The sequence below is a fragment of the Dermacentor albipictus genome, chromosome 5 (assembly GCF_038994185.2).
Source record: "Dermacentor albipictus isolate Rhodes 1998 colony chromosome 5, USDA_Dalb.pri_finalv2, whole genome shotgun sequence".
Taxonomy (NCBI): Eukaryota; Metazoa; Arthropoda; class Arachnida; order Ixodida; family Ixodidae; genus Dermacentor; species Dermacentor albipictus.
In genome coordinates, this window is record NC_091825.1 from 131,486,003 (window position 1) to 131,504,025 (window position 18,023).

The 18,023-nt window shown below is 45.5% G+C and overlaps 3 protein-coding genes across 3 annotated transcripts; all 3 read left to right on the top strand.

Moving 5' to 3' along the window:
• LOC135906387 (uncharacterized) lies at positions 1–1,541 on the top strand. The gene is made up of 2 exons (XM_065437766.1): positions 1–158; positions 233–1,541. The coding sequence occupies exon 2, from the start codon at positions 233–235 to the stop codon at positions 1,325–1,327; it is 1,095 nt and encodes a 364-aa protein (XP_065293838.1). The 5' UTR covers positions 1–158; the 3' UTR covers positions 1,328–1,541.
• Positions 1,542–6,882: 5,341 nt separating this feature from the next.
• On the top strand, positions 6,883–8,455 carry LOC135906388 (uncharacterized). The gene is made up of 2 exons (XM_065437767.1): positions 6,883–7,023; positions 7,133–8,455. The coding sequence occupies exon 2, from the start codon at positions 7,151–7,153 to the stop codon at positions 8,237–8,239; it is 1,089 nt and encodes a 362-aa protein (XP_065293839.1). The 5' UTR covers positions 6,883–7,023; positions 7,133–7,150; the 3' UTR covers positions 8,240–8,455.
• A 6,888-nt stretch (positions 8,456–15,343) lies between these two features.
• Positions 15,344–16,906, top strand: LOC135906389 (uncharacterized). The gene is made up of 2 exons (XM_065437769.1): positions 15,344–15,479; positions 15,595–16,906. Exon 2 carries the CDS (start codon positions 15,604–15,606, stop codon positions 16,696–16,698), a length of 1,095 nt encoding a protein of 364 aa, XP_065293841.1. The 5' UTR covers positions 15,344–15,479; positions 15,595–15,603; the 3' UTR covers positions 16,699–16,906.
• The last annotated feature ends 1,117 nt before the right edge of the window (positions 16,907–18,023 follow it).

Consider the following 18,023-nt stretch of genomic DNA (forward strand, 5'->3'; position numbering starts at 1 on the left):
TCGACCACTTCGTCACGTTGCAGCAATAGTGATGCTAGCTACAGTTAGATAAATCTTAGCCAATCGCAGTTCACCGAGCTGTCGAAAGAAGGGTATAAAACGGCTCGCATTTTGAAGGGGAGCATCACTCCGGAATATATAGCACTGGAAAGCGAGCGGTACGTAGTGCTTATTGTTTTTGTGCTCTGTGCGTATTTGTAAGCTAATTCACTTTTATCGTACTTTATTTCAGATGCAGGATCATAGGACTACCAAAATGCATTGTGCTGCCTTGTTCTTGGTATCTGCTTTCGCTATGGCCGTGCAAGGTGTACCATCGGCTAGGACATTTGGCTCATCACAGCATCCTAGTCACAGCGTTCCTGCGCACCATCACGCCATTCACGGGCACCAGGTTCTCGTTGAAGACGGCTCTTTCGTCTCTGCTCTCGTCTGCCAAGTTGTCAAGGTTCCTGTTGGCCAGTCCGGTGCGCAGACAGCCATGCCGCCCCACAACGTCCCGGCCTCTGCTGCAGCCGGTTCCCAGCCGGTTGTGGCTTCTTCGGTCATCTCCTCATCGCAGGACGCCTTGTCTAATCTTAGGTCCAGCGTCAAGACGGCCGTAGAAAAACTTGTCGACCCTGTTGTCGAAGCCTTGCAGAACGCCTCGATGTGGCTCAACCGTACGTCGCAGCTTCACCTCAACCAATCCCACCAACACCCTGCTCACCACTCGCACCAGCATGGCAGCCAAGTTCACCACGCCGCCATGCACGCGATTGACAAGCACCACGAGCATCAACACATGCATGGTGGCCAAGTCGACAACCACGCGGCGCATGGTCAAGCCCCCAATCACCAGGTTCACCCTATTCACGGTCATGGTACCCAGCACATGATTCCACACTCGCCTGTGCCAATGACCATCGTATCCGTTCCTGTCCTGGTTCCCGCTGTGCATGCCGGCTCTTTTCCCTTCGTGAATCTGTCTGCCGTTGTTCCTGCCGGCGTCGACATGGCCTCTCTGCAGTTCTCCAACCCCGGGCGGGATAACACCACATCGTCCTTTGCCGTTGCTGCCGAATCTGTCGCTGCTACCACCCACCCTGCATCAACGCCCGCAAATAGCGGCCTCGTCGGCCGCACTGGTGCTCCACCCACTGCGCCAGGCACAGACGCCTCGGATGCTCTGTCGTCGGACGTGCACACGTCTACAGCAGCTTCCGACATTGCCACGCTTTCGGTTGGGTCTGAAAACACTGACGCCTTGGCCAGACAGTTTCCGCCTCCTGTGGTCCACCGCCCAGTATGTCCTTACGATTGTGTGCCACCGGAACGACGGCGGTAACACCTGCCACGTTGCGGTTTCTCACGGCGGCAACAAGCCTTCACCGGTCTGTAGCTAGCGGGGCGATACAGCCGTCATTAGTGCTCCGGTTGCTTCGAAGAAAATTCTTTTATATATGTATTTGTCGTTGTGGCAGAAGACATTTAGCATGTGTATTTTGCGTTGACAAGCGCTGCATGTATATGTGACAATAAAGCGGCATATTTTATCTATACAGGTTGGTTTTAGCCCGTCTTTATTTCTGTGCTTTCGCAAGATTTTATCCATGCCTACGTTGCAACTACAGCTTTCGAACTGGACCGGCAACATGGAAAATGTCGTGCTGGTCTCATCGCTGTGTGACCCGAAGATGGGAGCTTGTTACATAAGTATGGCAAAGAACAAAAAAAAAACTTACCAGACGAATCTCGACTTGACTTCAACGTAATGTGCAGTATTCATGGTTTGGTAGGGCATTGTTTTTAATCCTAAGTACTTGCTGTGAACTGCTGAGTGCATATTATGGTCTTTCTAAAACAAAGTCGAAAGCAAAGCGCAATGGCACACGATTTTGAATAACCAGCTAGTCACACAACGTACGCTGGAATATAATACAACGGGACGAAGCTGTAGTACTTGAACTCTTATTGTAGGATGTCCTCCGCTTCGTGCAGTATAAGCACATCGGAGTTGTTTCTGTATTAGGTTCTTGCGATTGTTTTCGCGCATGCGCCGGAAACAATTATCTGCTACAATAAAAAAAAATTTGTCCAGCTACGTCCTGTCGTCTACTTCTCTGTCCAGTGTTTTTACCTGCTTGTTCACAAACGCACATTTTTTTACCAAAGCTCGTAAGACTTAAGCTCGTAAGCTCGTAAAGCCCTTCGACAATTTGTCCTGGCCTTTCCTTCGCATGTCAAACGAGGCAAGTGAAAGGCAAAGTGCTGACTTCCTTCGTACGACAATCTACTTTAACGATCTGGCCCCAGAAAATAGGTATATTTGGCAAAGCGCTTGCTTTGAAAATATAACACAGCTGGTCATTCCTCTGGACTGACGATGGCATTATCAAAGCACGGAAAAACTCAAGAAGCGCGGGTTTATCACATTTTGTGCGATAAGGACCTCAAGGTGTTTGAGATGCCTCGATCATGTGATTCGTAAAAGCTTCTTAAACAAATTCATGATGGCGTACACATCATGGCATGATGCTAAGATGATCGTATCCTATGCTGCAGATTTTTCTACGATTGATGTGAACGCTCGCAGTTAGTGTAAAAATTACACCGAGATTTCGGCCTTCCCCGGCTCTTCTGACTGTCCGCTCTCGATTATTGGTCTATCTGAAACGTGGTTTCGCCTGGAGACCCTTACGGTCTGTCAGGTTACTCATGCGAGCATTCCCTTTGCGATGGTGATCCTTATAGAAGTTCTTTCATCTACGTTTTAAATGGTTTATCATTCACGAGACGTCACGACCTAGCTCTGTTTTCTTCTGACCAGTAGTGTTTATAAATTATTTCCATTGTACTACCTACCTAATCTAGAAACAGTTTACTTTCTAATATGATTTATCTCTTTCAATATATGCATATTTTCTCGCTCTAGCTTTCATTATGTATACCACGCATTTATATTTCGGCTGTATTACCCGTCTGTATAATATTGTGTCTGTATTTTTATATGCTTATTGTGTCGCCCTAACTTGCGGTATTTTCACGTTACACCACGCGCTGTTATCCGATTGTGTTACCCTTTTTTGTATAGTTATCTGTATTCATTAGCCCCTCCCCTCTGTAATGCTTCATGTAAACCTTGAGGGTACTGTGAATAAATAAATAAATAAATAAATAAATAAATAAATAAATAAATAAATAAATAAATAAATAAATAAATAGACTCGAAATATCCCTACGTGTGAGTCCGTTTGGGTAGAATTCGATACATTTGCCATAACTAACAACGATCACAAAGTCGTCTGCGGTTCTATTTATCGTTCTCCTTGAGATTTTTCTAGCTTTCTCACGGAACTTTCAGCAACACTACATCAACGATTTAGCGAAAATAAAAAATGTTTTATTCATAGGTGATACAATTATAAACTTATTAGCATATTGTCACACTGTGATAAAAGACTACCCCACCTGCCTCTACAGCTATGGCTGTCACTGTCTTATAACTTACCCTAGATGCTATACAAACAGTGGTTCACTCTTTATTTGACCACCTTATCTCGAAGTTCACCTCACCCGCTCAAGTTGGTGTAATTGAAACTGATACTACGGACCCTTACCCTCTATTTCTGTGCAATGTCCAGTCTATTTCCCAAGTAAATAAATTGCAATTCAGAACCTATTTGATAGCATTAGATACACTAAAATTATTGAAGATGCAGGTTGGTTGCCAGATCTTGAAGCTATATATCATGAAGTTGCGTTAACTAAACTTACCCACATTATTAATACTGCCATGAGATCATGCACTACCGTCCTGTCCTCAAAGCGACGTTATCATGCTCCACTTTGGCCCTGGTTATCAAAGTCTCTGTTACGCTGTTTAAGAAAAAAGAACAACCTCTACAAAAAAAGAAAAGACAAGCGCCGGCGTTTCATCACCCGCCTTGAACCACCATGTAAGCATTATGCAAACACTTTATCCACACTTCTTAAAAATGAAAAGCGCAGCTCTATGAAGATGAAATTCCACTAATAATACTAGAAAAAAATGGCAGTAGGTAAATGAGTTCTTAAATAATTATTATTCACATGACCAGATTCTATCCCTGTCTATGAATGGTGCGATCATAACATCACCGACTAATGCCTTCAATGCTTACTTCTCCGCACATACTACCCTCCCTCACAATCCTGATTTTTCACTTCAACCTTCAACCGTTAATCACAGTGTTTTCTTCTACGACCCGTTAACCATGAAGGAATTGAATGCGTAATTTTAGGTTTAAAATCAACTGTTCTTGGTCTGGACAAAATTTCCGCAAAACATATCAAATTAATTCGTTCTACAAAGTCACAAATGTTGAGTCACATATTTAACCTTGCTTTCAGTTCTGGTATTTTTTCCTGACCAACTCAAGGCTTCGAAGCTCATACCCGTCTGAAAGAAAGGTGTCAAATCCTTAAATGAAAATTATCGTCCAATTTCTGTTTTTCCCTTCCTTCACAAAGTTCTAGAGAAAATGATTGAAACAAGTCTACAGAAGTAATACACTAAATTTACCATACTAACTTCTTAGTTTGGACTCCGCTCAGGCTTGTCCACTGACGCTGTCACCGCATGTTTCGCGGATATTAAATCTTAAATTGATAATGGCGACATTTCAGCTTCTGTGCTTACAGAATTGCTTTGTGCAGTAGTGTGCAGCAAACTGGCTATTAATTACCCCTTTCAAATCGTATTTTATCCTTCTTAATTCACCTAACGGGAAAACTCCTTGTCTTTTCATCAACGACCAGGCTCCTACTTCATTTGATCATGTTACTTTTCTCGTAGTCATTGTTGACACCCATCTTCGATTCCTGAAAGCCATTTCGTCAGCTTGCATTAGAATACCGTTTGGCATACGTGCCCTTCCTAAAACCAGATTCTACTTCCGTGTCCATGAACTCACATTATATTACGCCTTTATACACTGCCATATAAACTACTGTATCTCATCATGGGGTCATACATACTCCGTTCAGCTCTCCCCATTGATTTATTTCCGGAAAAAAGCAGTTCGCATTATTAAACTCGCTCCACAGTTTTCACCTCCCTTTCCCATTTTTCTTGATCTTAATAGTTTGCCTTTATCTAGCCTTTACTTGTATAATATAGGTATTATGCTCTTTAAAATTTGTAACCATTCCCTCACTTTAGATATTTGCTCTCAGCATGCGTTCTCTAGACCTTATTCTACTCGCTTCGCTAACCACCGTAACTTGATCTTGCCCAGTATCCATACTAACTATGGTAGAACTACTTTGCTTTTTCCTGCAATAATATTTTGTAATAGTTTACACACTCACATTAAATCTGTATCGTCCTTGCATATGTTTAAGTAAAACCTGAAACAATTTCTGTTCTTAAACTATAAATAATCCGTCTATTAGGGAGTGATATTGATGCACTTAGATATGTAGAGCGAGCGAGCGAGATAAATGACATACATATATGCTCCCTTTCCTTTTCTTTGCTTTGTTGTTTTACTTGATTTACTTGATTTACTTGCACAGGCGGTCCCGTCAATGGGGAATAAACCTTGAGGCCTCCACCTGTGTATGCACAGCTATGTATCATTCCTAATATATCTAATAAACTTGAATTGAATTGTGGCACATACCTTGTCGCATATAACCTGTGGCGCATACCGAAGTTGGCGTCAAAGTAATTCGCTCAAAATTGGCACATATCTGTTCAAAAAGTAAAAGCACAAATTCGCAGTTTAAATCTTACCAGTATTATCATTCAAAATTTCGCTTACTCAAGTTTAAGTATATCCTTTCTTTAATTTCCTTTTTTTTCAGTTCTTCTTTTTTTAGTATTCCTACCAACGCAAGTCTTACAATAGTATTGATCACTACTTGATCTCCAGTATTCACAGTCTATTTTTCATGTTGGATTAAAAAATTATTTCCCTTTCTTTTGTTTTTTTATTTATTAACCAATTTCTTTTATTTATTCAATCATATTACCACCCGAATCGTGGCCTATCCCCCATAGTGGGTTAGTGCCATTAATTGAGGCTTCATTATCATCATCATCATCATCATATCCACGGGAACGGCGCTCATTCTTACTGATTCTTACATTCACCAGATCAATAGAGATCGGCCTACATATTAAGGTTCCCAATTTTCGGGATCGGCCGACATATTTAGACCGCCCTACATTTCGTATAGGCGTCTGTTCAAGCCTGCACTACCTTCGGCGTCGCCTCACGCAAACGGCCAATTAGTATTTAATTAAAGCTTAGTTGAACTCGTCCAGCATGTTTCGCAATGACAAATATTTCGCGACGAAGCAGCTTCCGCATCCTACTTCTAAAGCGCACCACAGTGGCGTGCGCATACTAACCAGTTTTTCCTAGTCGATACGGTATATGCAACATTATTGAATGTGTGGGCAGCTCTAACAATTAGTCTACTTAGTAAAATCAACCGTATAGTGTCGCTGGCATGGCACTCGTTGAAAACACGTATGTTACCACATTGAAAATTAGATTTTAGGCACTAATAGAGCCAATAAATGTGGCCATTAATTAGACGATGTGTTTCAACACATGAAAAAAAGAAACTTGTCTGGCAGGAATGGTAATCGGTTGAAAACACTGGAATAACTGCCACAATTTTAGTAAGCAATGTATGAGCTAAAGTGATGAGGAACATATTCTACGATGGATATACCACGTTATTTCACACACTAGATATAGGTGCTGTGATACAGCTTTCTTCCACAGCCATTCCGTCCTTATATTGAAACTAGCGTGAATAAGAAAAAAAAAAGATCAACACTCGTGAAAAACGTTCTCATTCCAGTTCAGGATGCGTATATGCCATAGGCGTAGATCAATGTGTCACGATGGAGCGATAGGGATTCGTGCAGCCTTGCGATAAAGCTTAGCAATCGCAACGTGCTAAGTTGTCTAGTGAAGCGTATAAAATGGCTCGCATCTTGCAGCGGCGCAACACTCCTGAAATTGAAGCACTGGAAACTGAGCGGTACGTTTGGCTGCCTGTCTTTGTCGGCTGTGTATATTTTCGCGATTCTAGACTTGTTGTGAACCTTAACCATAGCTGCTCTTTTATTGCATTATTTTCTTTCGCACAGAAATCCGGGACCACCACTATGCATTGCGCTGCCGCGTTTTTGGTCGTCGCCTTCTCTGTGGCCGCGCAGGGTATTCCGTCGGCCAGGACTTTTGCCTCGCCGCAGCATCACGCCACCCATCAGCATCCCGCGTTTGCAGGCGCCCCGCACCAGACCATCATGCACGGACACCAAGTTCTGGTTGAAGACAACTCTTTCGTCTCCACTCTTGTCTGCCAAGTTGTCAAGGTTCCTGTTGGTCAGTCCGGTGCGCAGACAGCCATGCCATCTCACAACATTCCGGCCTCTACCGCAGCCGGTTCCCAGCCTGTTGTGGCTCCTTCGGTCATCTCGTCCTCGCAGGACGCCATATCTAATCTTAGATCCAGCGTCAGGACGGCCGTAGAAAAACTTGTCGACCCTGTTGTCGAAGCCTTGCAGAACGCGTCGCTGTGGCTCAACCGTACGTCGCAGCTCCACCTGAACCATTCCCACGAACACCCTGCTCACCAATCGCACCAGCATGGCGCCCAAGCTCACCACGCCCACATGCACTCAATTAACAACCATCACGAGCATCAACACATGCATGGTGGCCAGATCAACAACGACCCGACGCATGGTCAAGCGCCCAACCACCAGGTTCACCCTATTCACGGTCATGGAGCCCCGCAAAGGATTCCACAACCGGCTGTGCCGATGACCGTCGTATCCGTTCCTGTCCTGGTTCCCGCTGTGCATGCCGGCTCTTTTCCCCTCTTAAACTTGTCTGCCGTTGTTCCTGCCGGCGTCGACATGGCCTCTCTGCAGTTCTCCAACACCGGACGGGATAACGCCACATCGTCGTTCACCGTTGCTGCCGAATCTGTCGCTGCTACCACCCACCCTGCATCAACGCCCGCTAATGCTGACCTCGTTGGCCGCACTGGTGCTCCACCCACTACGCCAAGCACAGACGCCCCGCATACTCTTTCGTCGGACGTGCCCACTTCTACAACAGTTTCCGACATTACCACGTCTTCGGTTGGGTCTGAAAACCTTGACGTCTTGGCCAGGCAGTTTCCGCCGCCTGTGGTCCACCGCCCTGTATGTCCTTATGATTGTGTGCCACCAGAACAACGGCGGTAACACCTGCAAGAACGAGTTGTCTCACGGCGGCGACAAGCCTTCCCCAGTATGCAGCTAGCGGGACGATACAGCCGTGATTAGTTTGCCGGTTGCTTGCAGAAAATTGTTTTATATATGTATTTGCCGTTGTGGCAGAAGACGTTTAGCATGTGTATTTTGCGTTGACAAGCGCTGCATGTATATGTGACAATAAAGCGGCCTATTTTATCTATACAATTTGGTTTTATTCGCTCTTTATTTTCGTGATATCGCAACATTCTCCCCGCGCATACGTTGCAGCTACAGCGTTTGCACTGGACCGGCGAAATAACATTGTGGAACATTATGGTACGATGTCGTACTGGTCTTCTCGCGGCCTCATCGTTGTGCGGCCGAAGATAGGAGCTTGTTATATAAGTAGGGCAAAAAAAAGCTTTCCAGACGAACTTCGACTTGACGTCTACGTAATGTGCAGTATTCACGGTTTGGTAGAGCATTGTTTCTTGCATCATAAGTACTTGCTGTAAGCGGGTCTTGCTGCGAACTGCTGAGTGCATAGTATGGTATTTCTGAAACAAGGTCGAAAGCAAGGCTAGTCGGCACGCTTGCTAAGTATTGAGAAACTGTGCGTTTCGATTTTCCGATATCCTTTGAGCTTAGTGCAAGCGTATGCCAGCTTGGTTCACGCATGCTCAGGCACCACTCGTTCCCTAGTTCTTTCCTCGTACCCTGTGACACTACGCAGGAACTGTGCCACTCTGTAGAGTCTTCATGATCGCATGTCGAACAGGTTTTAGCTTCCCATCGCCAGAGTGCACATCCCGTCGTCGTTTTAACCTACACCGCAGGATATAGCCTTAGCTACGTGCGATTGTTAACGCTTACCTAGTCATCCCGTTACAATTCATGCTCTCACATATGTTCGTCCAGTACCTGTGTAGAACCCAACAATCTGCTTGTCGTAAGCTCACGTCGAACAGAGAGCGTAAACATCATGCCGTCAGTCGTTAGCGTCGTTGGGATTGTGTCATCGCACACAAGCTTGCGTCAGACACATAGTTCATCTCACACCAATACGTTGGTCCACCTATGACATAATACCAAACGACGCTATTTAACCGTCGTGGTCTGCCCATCGTCATTTCAGCTTCGTCATCCGACTCCCGTCATGATATCGTCATCACACTGCCGTGTCATTGTCATTACTACGGAAAACACACGCCGTGGTTGCTCAGTGGCTATGGTGTCGGGCTGCTGAGCACGAGGTCGCGGGATCGAATCCCGGCCACAGCGGCCGCATTTCGATGGGGGCGAAATGCGAAAACACTCGTGTGCTTAGATTTAGGTGCACGTTAAAGAACCCCAGGTGGTCCAAATTTCCGGAGTCCTCCACTACGGCGTGCCTCATAATCAGAAAGTGGTTTTGGCACGTAAAACCCCAAATATTATTATTATACTACGGAAAACGGCATCCCATTGTCGTGAAGCCGTTATCGTCGTCCTGCGTTTTGTAATATCCATCAACGTCATTCCTTCTTTGTCATTAAATCGTGATTATGCTATTGTGTTTATGCCATTGTCATCAAAAACTCGTCGTAATGCTTTCAATGTCATGACATCGTTGTGATGACGTTGTGGTTGTTCTATCGTCGTATTTCTATCTTCGTCTTTCCATTCTCGGCATACCGTCGTATCGCACCATCGCTGTCACAAGCTCGTCGTCGTCCTAGTGCCGTCACCGTTGCACTGTCCACGTTATCCCCATTGTCGTCATTTCAGGCTCGTAATCCCATTGTCATCATGCCCAGTGGCCACAAGGACACATGCCCATGTTGGCGTCAAACAGCGTCATTGAAGAGCAGCACTTGCCCAGTGGCAAATACCCATGGGCACGGCCAAATTAAGCCGTTACACAAGTTGAATTGAAAGAGGTTCATTGCATGAGCAAACAGTTTGAATCCGCGAACGAGGAAAAATGTGTCTCTGGCGGCCACAAACAACAAATTAGTCGAAGGTACCCAAATGATCCAGCGCAAGGTTTATCAGATTGAGCAGTACTCTCGCTCCAACAACCTTGAAATCAAGTTTGGAATTGTGTACGTTATTATGTTAAATAAACTTTCAAACTTACAAAGGCACCCCTGTCGCAGAAAACTGCGTCAGGAGGGAGAGAGAGACAAAAGGGAAGGAAAGACAGGGAGCTTAGCCAGTGTAAATACCAGCTGGCTACCCTGTGCTGGGGAAAGTGGTAAAGAGAATAAAAGGAGAAAGAAGTGAAAGAAAACGAGAAAAATTCATGCAGTAGCGCGATCTTACGCGCAACAACAGTAAAAGGCTGTCGCACAATTCACAGGCCCTTAAAAACTTCAGCAAAGCCCTTAAGGCCCTGAGTGCCGAAACACGTCTGGACTAGTGTCCTAGAACTTTCTCTTCTGTGAAGGGGCGATTGTCCAGTTTTTCGGGTGCCGTCACGAGCACTTTTCTTGGCACATTGTAACGTGGACAGTCACAGAGGAGGTTCGCGATCGTCTCCTCGCAGCCGCAGGTGTCGAAATCAGGGATGTCGGCTATTCCAATGCGGAAGAAATAGAAGTTCGTGAATGCCACGACGAGCCATAGGCGGCACACAAGTGTTGCTTCCGCTCGTGGCAACCCTGGTGGAAGACGGAGTTGCAAACTTAGATCCGATCTGTGAAGACGTGCGTTCGTGATTCACTGGTGTTCCACAGAGTTTGCGTAAGCTCGCGTGCGATGGAGCGAAGACTTGTGGCTGCATCTATTCTTGACAGCGGTATGGGTATAATCTGGGCACCATCATGGGCCGACCGGGCAGCGTCATCCGCACTGTGATTTTCCGAAATTCCGCAGTGACCCGATGTCCACTGGTAGATGATGTTGTGCCCCTTGTCGATTGCATAATGGTGGAGTAGTCGGATGTCTGCGAGTAATTGCACATTAGGTAAGTGGTTGAAAGGGGACAGCAGACACAAAAATAGACCATGAATGTGGGGATTTGGGACCAATAAACTACAGAGCAGCACGGATAGCTGCAAGTTCAGCAGCTGTCGATGATGTAACGTGCGACGACTTGAATTTGATGACGGCAGATTGAGCGGGAATTACCACTGCTCCAGCTGAACTTTTAGGGGAGACAGAACCGTCTGTGTAAACGTGGATGCGTTCTTTGTGCTTGTCATGTAGGAATGAAAGCACGGTTTGTTTGAGGGCGAAAGATGACGTCTCCGTTTTCTTTTTGATGCCGGGAATGACAAGAAGTTCCTGGAGTGAATGCAGGCACCACAGCGGTCGAGATGGTCGCGCAGCAGGTGTGAAGTTTGACGGTAAACTTCCATGCTTGGCGGCAATAATCCTGCTAAACGCTGAGCGAGGTCGAGCGGTAGGAAGGGAGGCGATATGGTGCGAGGGAAGTCGGGCGAATTGCCTGATGGGCATCTTTAAAGAGTCGACATCAATATACGTATCGATGTGGTGGTCATGCGCGATGGCTCTTGTTGCTGCCGTGGATGCACACCTGCGAAGGTCTAGACAAATTCGCAGAGCTTCAGCTTGTACAGACAGGAGGGCTCGGAGGTTTGTCTTACCGGTCCCACCTAGTACAGTAAGTTGTAGCGTAAGAGACCCAGGAACAGTGCAGCATAGAGTTGGAACATCGCTCAAAACTGAGTCAAGATTGTTGAAGCTCTTGGCGAAAAAAATTGCTTGCCTGTTAAAGTTACACACATTGATACGGTCCACAGGGTTCTAATGCACAGTACGCACCATAGCAACTTGATAGTGCGTTTTTGTTCCCTTGACAAGCACACCACGTTTCTTAGTAAAGCTCGTAAGGCGCGCCCTTCGACAAGTTGTCCTGGCCCTTCCCGGGCATGAGCCTTGACTACGCATAGGTCGAATGAGGCAAGTGAAAGGCAAATACTGACTCCCGCGGAACGCCAATCTACTTTAAAGATCATCTCGTCTCTGAAAATAAAAGTTCTATTCGGTAGATCATTCAACTTGAAAATATGACACAAATGGTGGTTCCGCTGGACTGACAATGGCACTATCAAAGCTCGGAAAACGCAGGAAGCGCGGGTTTATCGCAATGTGTGCGATAAAGACGTTACGGCGCTTAAAGATGCCCGGATCACGTCACTTGTACAAGCTTCGTAAACAAATTCATGATGGCGTACCATTCACAGCATGACGCCAACATGATCACATCCAGTGCTGCAGGTTTTTCTACCATTCATGTGAACGCCCGCAGATTGCGCAAAAATTACACCGAGATTTCGGTCTTCCTCGGCTCTTTTGACTGTCCGTCCTCGATTATTGGTCTATCTGAAACGTGGTTGTCGCCTGGAGATAAAGACCTTTACGTTCTGTCTAATTACTCAAGACAGCATTGCCATCTCGATGGTGATCCATATAGAAGCTCTTTCATCTGCGTTTTAAATGGTTTATCATTCACAATATGTCCCGACCTAGCTCTGTTTTCTTCTGACCAGTAGTGTTTATAAATTATTTCCATACCTACCTAATCTGCAAACAATTGACTTTGTGTTAGGATTTATCTCTATCAATATGTCCTTACCTTCTCACTCTAGCTTTCATTATGTATACCACGCATTCATATTTCGTCTGGATTAGCCGGCTGTATAATATTGCCTGTATTTTTATGATATGCTTGTTGTGTCGCTCTCATTTGTGTTATTTTTGTGTTGGACTACGCACTGTTATCTGATTATTGTGCTTTCTTTTTTGTATAGTTATCTATATTGATTAGCCCCTCTACTCTGCAATGCTTCATGTAAACCCTTAGGGTATTATAAATAAATAAATAAACAAATAAACTCTAAACATTCCTAAGTGTGATTCCGTTTGGGTAGAATTTCATACATTTACCATAACTAACAACGATCGCAAAGTCGTGTGTGGTTTCATCTATCGCTCTCCTTCACGTTCTTCCAGCTTTCTCACGGAACTTTCAGTAGTACTACATCAACTGTTTAGCGAAAATAAAAATGTTTTAATTCAAGGTGATATCAACATACACTTATTAGCATATTCTCACAATGTGATAAGCGACTACCTCACCTGCCTCTATAGCTATGGCTGTCACTGTCTTATAACTTACCCTAGAAGCTGCACAAACACTGGTTCACAGTCTTTAATTGACCACCTTATCTCTAAGTTCGCCTCACCCGCTAAATTTGGAGTTATTAAATCTAATGTCATGGACCATTACCCTATATTTCTGTGTAATGTCAAATCTATTTCCCAAGTAAATAAATTGCAATTCAGAATCTTTTTGATAGCATTAGATACACTCAAATTATTGAAGATGCAGATTGGTTGCCAGTTCTTGAAGCCATAGATCCTGAAGTTGCGTTAACCAAACTTACATAGATTATCAATACTGTCATAAGAAAGAGAGAAAGATAGAGAGAGAGAGATAAATGAGATACATATATGCTCTCTTTTGTGTAACTTGCTTTTAACTTTGTAGTATTACTTCTGTTACTTGCACAGGAGGTCCCGCCAATGGTGATTAAACCTTGGTACCCGCTTCTGTGTACGCACAACTGTATATAATTCCTAATGTATGTAGTAAACTTCAATTAAACAGTGGCACATACCCTGTCGCATGTACCCAGAGGCGCTTACCCAAGTTGCTGTCAAAGTGGTAGGTTGAAGAGTGGCACATGTCCGCAGGAACGGCGCACATATTTAGGCTGTGATACAATTGGGATCGGCCTATATGTTGAAGTACACAATGTTCGCGATCGGCTGACATACTTAGACAACCCTATCTTTCTCATAGGCGTCTATTCTAGATTGCACTGCGTTCTGTATCCGCCTACGCAAACCGCCAATTAGTATTTAATGAAAACTTAGTTGAGCTGGTCAAGCATGTTTCGTAATGAAAAATATTTCGCGACGAAGCAGCTTCAAGATCTTACTTCTAAAGCGCTCCAAAGTTGCATGCCTACTAACCAATTTTTTTCGAGTTGAAACGGTAGATGCAACATTATCAAATGTGTGGGCAGCTCTAATATTTAGTCAACTTAGTAAAATCAACCGTATCGTGTAGCTGGCATGGCGCTCGTTAAAAGCACGTACGTTACAAAATTGCAAATTAGACGTTACGCACTACTAGAGGCAATAAATAGGATCATTAATCAGAGAATGTGTTTCAACGCATGATGAAAAGAAGCTTGTTAAGCCGGAGTGATAGTCGGTTGAGAACACTGGAATAACTCGCTCAATTTTAGTAAGCAATGTATCAGCTAAAGTGAGGAGGGCCGATATTCTACGATGGATGTACCACGTTATTTCAAACCCTAGATATGACTGTTGTTGCTGATCTTCCAGCGTCCACATGACTGCGTGCCCCGAAACATCGAGCTTCATATCCATGCTAAAGAAAAACAAATGTAGTTTATTAGGCTTGTCTGGAGTTCTGATTTATGTTAGGTGAAGGCTCATGGGTCGGCAGAGTGTTGTTCTTGTGAATCATAGCTGTACTGCAGCGAACGGTTAACGGTCTTGCGACGTGCTGCGCTATGATTTGAAGCGCATGGCATGGTGATGTTGCTAAGTCGAAAACTGCGCGTATTGGCACATGATTAAATTTAAATAACCAACTTGCGTAAGCATACACGATCACGGTACAGAGCTGTACAAACGGGCTCTTTATTGCAGGCAATATCAAGTACCCTCCGGCGCGTACATTCGTATGCAGCGGTAGCATATGGGGTAACTTGTTTCGATGTCATCCTGGTTTCTAGATTATTGCGTTAGTCCTTGTGATCGTTTCTACGCATGCGCCGTAGGACTGTCGGATATTTGTGATTTGTTGCAATAAAAAAAAATTCAGTTGCTAGTCCAGCTTCTGTCTTCTTCCAGTCCTTTTTACATTGTTTTTAGCTTGGTATTCACGATGGATGTACCACGTTATTTCAAACCCTAGATATGACTGTTGTGATATCTCCTTTTTCCAGAGACATAACGTCCTTATATTGATACTAGCGTGAATAAGAAAAAAAAAAGATCAATACTCGTGAGGAGCGTTCTCATTCCAGTCCACGATGCGTACATGCCATAGGCGTCGACCAATGCGTCACGATTGAGTGATAGGGATTCGTGCAGCCTTGGGATAAAGCTTAGCCAATGGCAGAGCGCAAAGTTGTCAAGAGAAGGGTATAAAACAGCTCACCCTTGCAGGGGAACAACACGCCTGAAATTCCTGCGCTGGAAAGTAAGCGCTACGTTTGCATTTCTGTCTGTGTCGGCGGCGTATATTTGTGTGATTCTGGGCTTGTTGTCAAGCTTGAAAATTCCTTCCCTTCTATTGTATTTTTTCTTGCGCGCAGAAATCCGGGATGGCTACTATGCATTGCCCTGCCGTGTTTTTGGTCGTCGCCTTCTCTATGGCCGCGCAGGGTATACCGTCAGCCAGGACCTTTGCCTCGTCGCAGCATCACGCCAGCATTCAGCATCCCGCCTTTGCAGGCGCCCTGCACCAGACCATCAAGCACGGACCCCAAGTTCTCGTCGAAGGCGACTCTTTCGTTTCCGCTCTTGTCTGCCAAGTTGTCAAGGTTCCTGCCGGCCAGTCCGCTGCTCAGACATCCATGCCATCCCACAACATCCCGGCCACTGTCGCAGTCTGTTATCCGCCGATTACGGCGTCTTCGGTCATCTCCTCCTCGCAAGATGCCTTGTCTAATCTTAGGTCCAGCGTCCAAACGGCTGTAGACAGACTTGTCGAGCCAGTTGTCACCGCCTTGCAGGACGCGTCGCTATGGCTCAACCGGACGTCGCAGCTTCACCTGCACCAATCCCACCAACACTCTGCTCACCACCCGCACCAGCATGGCGGCCAAGCTCACCACACACACATGCACGAAATGAACGACCACCACGAGCATCATCACATGCATGGTGGTCAGGACAACACCCACGCGGCCAATGAGCAAGCCCCCAACCACCAGGTTCACCCTACTCGCCGTCATGAAACCCCGCCAAGGGTTGCAAACCCGGCTGTGCCGATGACCGTCGTATCCGTTCCTGTCCTGGTTCCCGCTGTGCATGCCGGCTCTTTTCCCCTTTTAAACTTGTCTTCCGTTGTTCCTGCCGGTGTCGACGCGGCCTCTCTGCAGCTTTCAAACCCCGGATGGGATAACGTCACATCGTCGTTCAGCGCTACTGCCGGATTTATCGCTGCTGCAACCCAACCTGCATCAACGCCCGCGGGTGGGGACCTTGTCGGCCGCTCTGGTGCTGCACCCACCGCACCAAGCGCAGACGCCCCAGTTACTCTGGCGTCGGACGTGCGCACTTCTACAGCACTATTCAATATTAGCACGCTTTCGGTTGGGTCTGATAACCTTGACACCTTGGCCAGACAGTTTCAGGTTATAGACCACCGCCCAGTATGTCCTTATGATTGTGTACCATCGGAGCAGCGGCGGTAACGCCTACGACGACGAGGTTTTCCACGGCGGTGACAAGCCTTTACTACAGTGCGTAACTAGCGGGGCGATACAGCCATGATTGGTATTTTAGGAAAATCGCTGTACACACGCAGTTGACATTGCACCAGATGACTATTAGCATGGGTATATTGCTTTTACAATACCGCATGCAAAGGTGGCAATAAACTCGACTGTTTTTATGCACGCAGCTTGCTTTTATTCGCTTTTTATTTGACTGACTTCTTCTGTGTGCGTCCCAGCTACATGTTTCGCCCTAGAACAGCGAAAGCAATTGACACATTGCATCGTACACTGCTTCGCTGATCTTCCAGCATCCACATGGCTGCGTGCCCCGAAACATCGAGCTTCATATCTATGCTAAAGAAAAACAAAGGAGGTAGTTTATTAGGCTTGTCCGGAGTTATTTATGTTAGATGAAGGGTTCATGGTTTGGCAAGTGTTGTTTGTGCTTGTGGATTATAACTGTACTGCAGCGAACGGTTAATGGTCTTGCGACGTGCGGCGCTATGATTTGAAGTGCATGGCATGGTGCTGTTGCTAAGTTGAAAACTGCGCGTATTGGCACATGATTGAATATAAATAACCAACTTGCACAAGCAAACACGATCACGAGACGGAGCTGTACAAACTGGCTCTTTATTGCAGGCAATATCAAGTACCCTCCGGTGCGTACATCCGTATGCAGCGGTAGGATATGGGGTAACTTGTTTCTATCATTCTGGTTTCTAGATTAATGCGTTAGTCCTTGTGATCGTTTCTACGCATGCGCCGTAGGACTATCGGATATTTGTGATTTGTTGCAATAAAAAAAAATTCGGTTGCTAGTCCAGCTTCTGTCTTCTTCCACTTCTTTTACATTGTTTTTAGCTTGGTATTCATGTTCAACTGTGTTCGTTTTCTGTTTTGGTTTTGATACGCAGTGGCACAAGTTGGCGTCAAAAAGGTTCATTGCAGAACCGCACGTACCCACCGGAGCAGCCAACATTCCTATACTGCAGCCCCGTCTCCAGGACCGGCCCACGTTTTCCTCGTAGCATGTAACGCTACATACACTTTGTGACACAGTATTGCATTCATGACAGGATGTCGAACTGGTCTTTAACGCTCGATCGCCGGAGCGCAAATGTCGCCGTCATTTTAGCATACGCCGCATGCCATAGACATATGTGCCTAGTACGCTTGTTTAACGCGTTGCTGCTGATGACGTCACAATTCGCGTTTCTTTCGCTTAAAAGGCCCGTCACCAGTTCTGGCCATTTCGAGCTGACAAGCGCAGAGCATACATTGTGTCATAACGATCATGT

Bases quoted from the DNA above. Each gene is read 5' to 3' on its own strand.
- LOC135906387 (XM_065437766.1), top strand. From the start codon at position 233: ATGCAGGATCATAGGACTACCAAAATGCATTGTGCTGCCTTGTTCTTG.
- LOC135906388 (XM_065437767.1), top strand. From the start codon at position 7,151: ATGCATTGCGCTGCCGCGTTTTTGGTCGTCGCCTTCTCTGTGGCCGCG.
- LOC135906389 (XM_065437769.1), top strand. From the start codon at position 15,604: ATGGCTACTATGCATTGCCCTGCCGTGTTTTTGGTCGTCGCCTTCTCT.